The sequence below is a fragment of the Trypanosoma rangeli genome, assembly GCF_003719475.1.
Source record: "Trypanosoma rangeli strain AM80 chromosome Unknown Tra_15.4_contig_00820, whole genome shotgun sequence".
NCBI classification, from domain to species: Eukaryota; Euglenozoa; class Kinetoplastea; order Trypanosomatida; family Trypanosomatidae; genus Trypanosoma; species Trypanosoma rangeli.
Window position 1 is genome coordinate 2,014 of NW_021706538.1, and position 1,841 is coordinate 3,854.

At 57.8% G+C, this 1,841-nt stretch overlaps 2 protein-coding genes across 2 annotated transcripts; both read right to left on the reverse strand.

Annotated features, from left to right (window-relative positions):
* Window positions 1–66: 66 nt before the first annotated feature.
* TraAM80_10172 (surface protease GP63) lies at window positions 67–1,458 on the reverse strand (the record flags this gene model as incomplete). Its single annotated transcript, XM_029386812.1, has 1 exon — window positions 67–1,458. One exon carries the CDS (start codon window positions 1,456–1,458, stop codon window positions 67–69), a length of 1,392 nt encoding a protein of 463 aa, XP_029233409.1.
* Window positions 1,459–1,510: 52 nt separating this feature from the next.
* TraAM80_10173 (surface protease GP63) lies at window positions 1,511–1,840 on the reverse strand (the record flags this gene model as incomplete). The annotated part of the gene is made up of 1 exon (XM_029386813.1): window positions 1,511–1,840. The coding sequence occupies one exon, from the start codon at window positions 1,838–1,840 to the stop codon at window positions 1,511–1,513; it is 330 nt and encodes a 109-aa protein (XP_029233410.1).
* Window position 1,841: the final 1 nt, after the last annotated feature.

Genomic DNA, 1,841 nt, shown 5'->3' on the forward strand with positions numbered 1-1,841 from the left:
TGTGAGAAGCGTCGAGGCACCATTGCCCTGCCGCTGCAGGAAGTGCTCTGTTGCTGCGGCCACTGCTCAAAGCGGCAACGTCGCCACCACCACCGCAGCAATCACGGCGAGGAGCAGACTGGAAAGAACAACAGCAGCCGCACAGCCATCGTGGTCGTCTTTGCCGTGGTCGTCTTTGCCGTGGTCGCCTTTGCCGTGGTCGCCTTTGCCGTGGCCGTCATTGCCGTGGCCGTCATTGCCGTGGCCATCATTTTTGTTATCGTCATTTTCGTAGTCGTCATGGCCGTGGCCGTCATTGTCGTGGTCGCCTTTCTTTAGGTTGATGAGGCTGCTGCCATCGGCGGCGATGGTGCACACCTCCTCGTACCTCGGGCACTTGACCCTTCTGCCGCCCTTGAAATGATCTGATTTGGGCGTGATAAATTCCCCTTCGGGGCACGACTCAAAATCACTCCCGCCAAGATATTTCACCTTCACCTTGCCCTCCTCGCACTGCACCATCGCACACACCGCGTGCATGATAAAATTCCTATTGGAGGCAGTGTCACTCATGAGCGTGAATGGTTCTGCATCGAGGCACCACGAGCCCTTTCCGTGGAGGGACCCTGGTAGGGTGTCGTCCCCTTCCTCTGTGCAAAAAAGATTTTCCCCAGAACGAGGCGGTAAAATAACACTGCACGTCTCCTTTTCGCCACTGCTGGCTAGAGAAGCATCGACAGTACATACCCCGATGGCTTGACGGTTGGACATGCAGCGAATCGACAACGCATCTTTTTTATCGCAGAACATGTCGGGGTAAGTGGTGGAAATTTTTTCCGAGCACGGGTTATCCAGGAACTCGCAGCCGGAGTTGTTGCCCCACGCCATCGGCTCCTCCATCCCCCACACGGCCTTGTAGTAGCCGAGGTCCTCAAGCGCCGCCATCGTCAGTGCAGTGTAGTAGCCAGCGAATATTTTACCAAACTGACTCATCAACTCGTCCTTCGCATTGCGCACCGACCACACATATGCCCCTTCATAATAATTGCGCAGCTCCATGCCCTTGAGGGTGTCGCAGCCGTAGTGCAGCTTCGCCTTGCTCAGCGTAACAGGTGACTTCACCACCGTCACGGGAGAGCTGCCGCCGCGCACATCAGTCACGTTCAACAGCATGTCGTGCTTCTTCATCTGTTCCATGCTGAAGCCAAGAGCATGGGCAATCGCATGCGCAGTGGTGCGAGCAAAGTGCATGACGCCAAGCGTATAAGAAGGCATAATATGCAGGGCACCGGCAATTGGACGACCGTCCTCTGCGAACGCACACGGGATAGCCCACGTCCCGTAATTCGACCTGGAAGCCACGTAGAGCACCATGTCTGTGTCCTTCAATCCCACCGTGTGATGCGCCTCGGGGACCTTGAAGTATTTGCAGCGCCCATGCTCCGCTGTAAACCGGGGCACAACCAACGGAGTCTTCATGCGCTGAACGAGCAAACGCTCCGCGTGCAGTCCGACGGCCACAGGAAGAATCTCATCCACCAGGTTTTTTTCTCACATCCGAGGTCAAAACCTCCTCCTTCTTGCACTGTGAATTCTGTCCCCTGAAGTTCGGTTTCATTTCCCCTTCTTCGCTGCAGTGCTTACTGGGGTCCGTCAAATCCTCCGTGGACACCGCGATGCGGATGGGCGCCCAGCCACTGTTTTCCTCCCCCGCTGTGGCGACGGTGTACGCCTGCGTCGCGCCCTGCCCCTTGCGCGGCAGCTCACGCACCATCGCGGTCGGCGGCCGGCCGCTCCCCCACAACACCTCGTCGAAGGCATGGCGGTGCGCGGCGGCGAGGCACCCACCGGCGCCGTACATT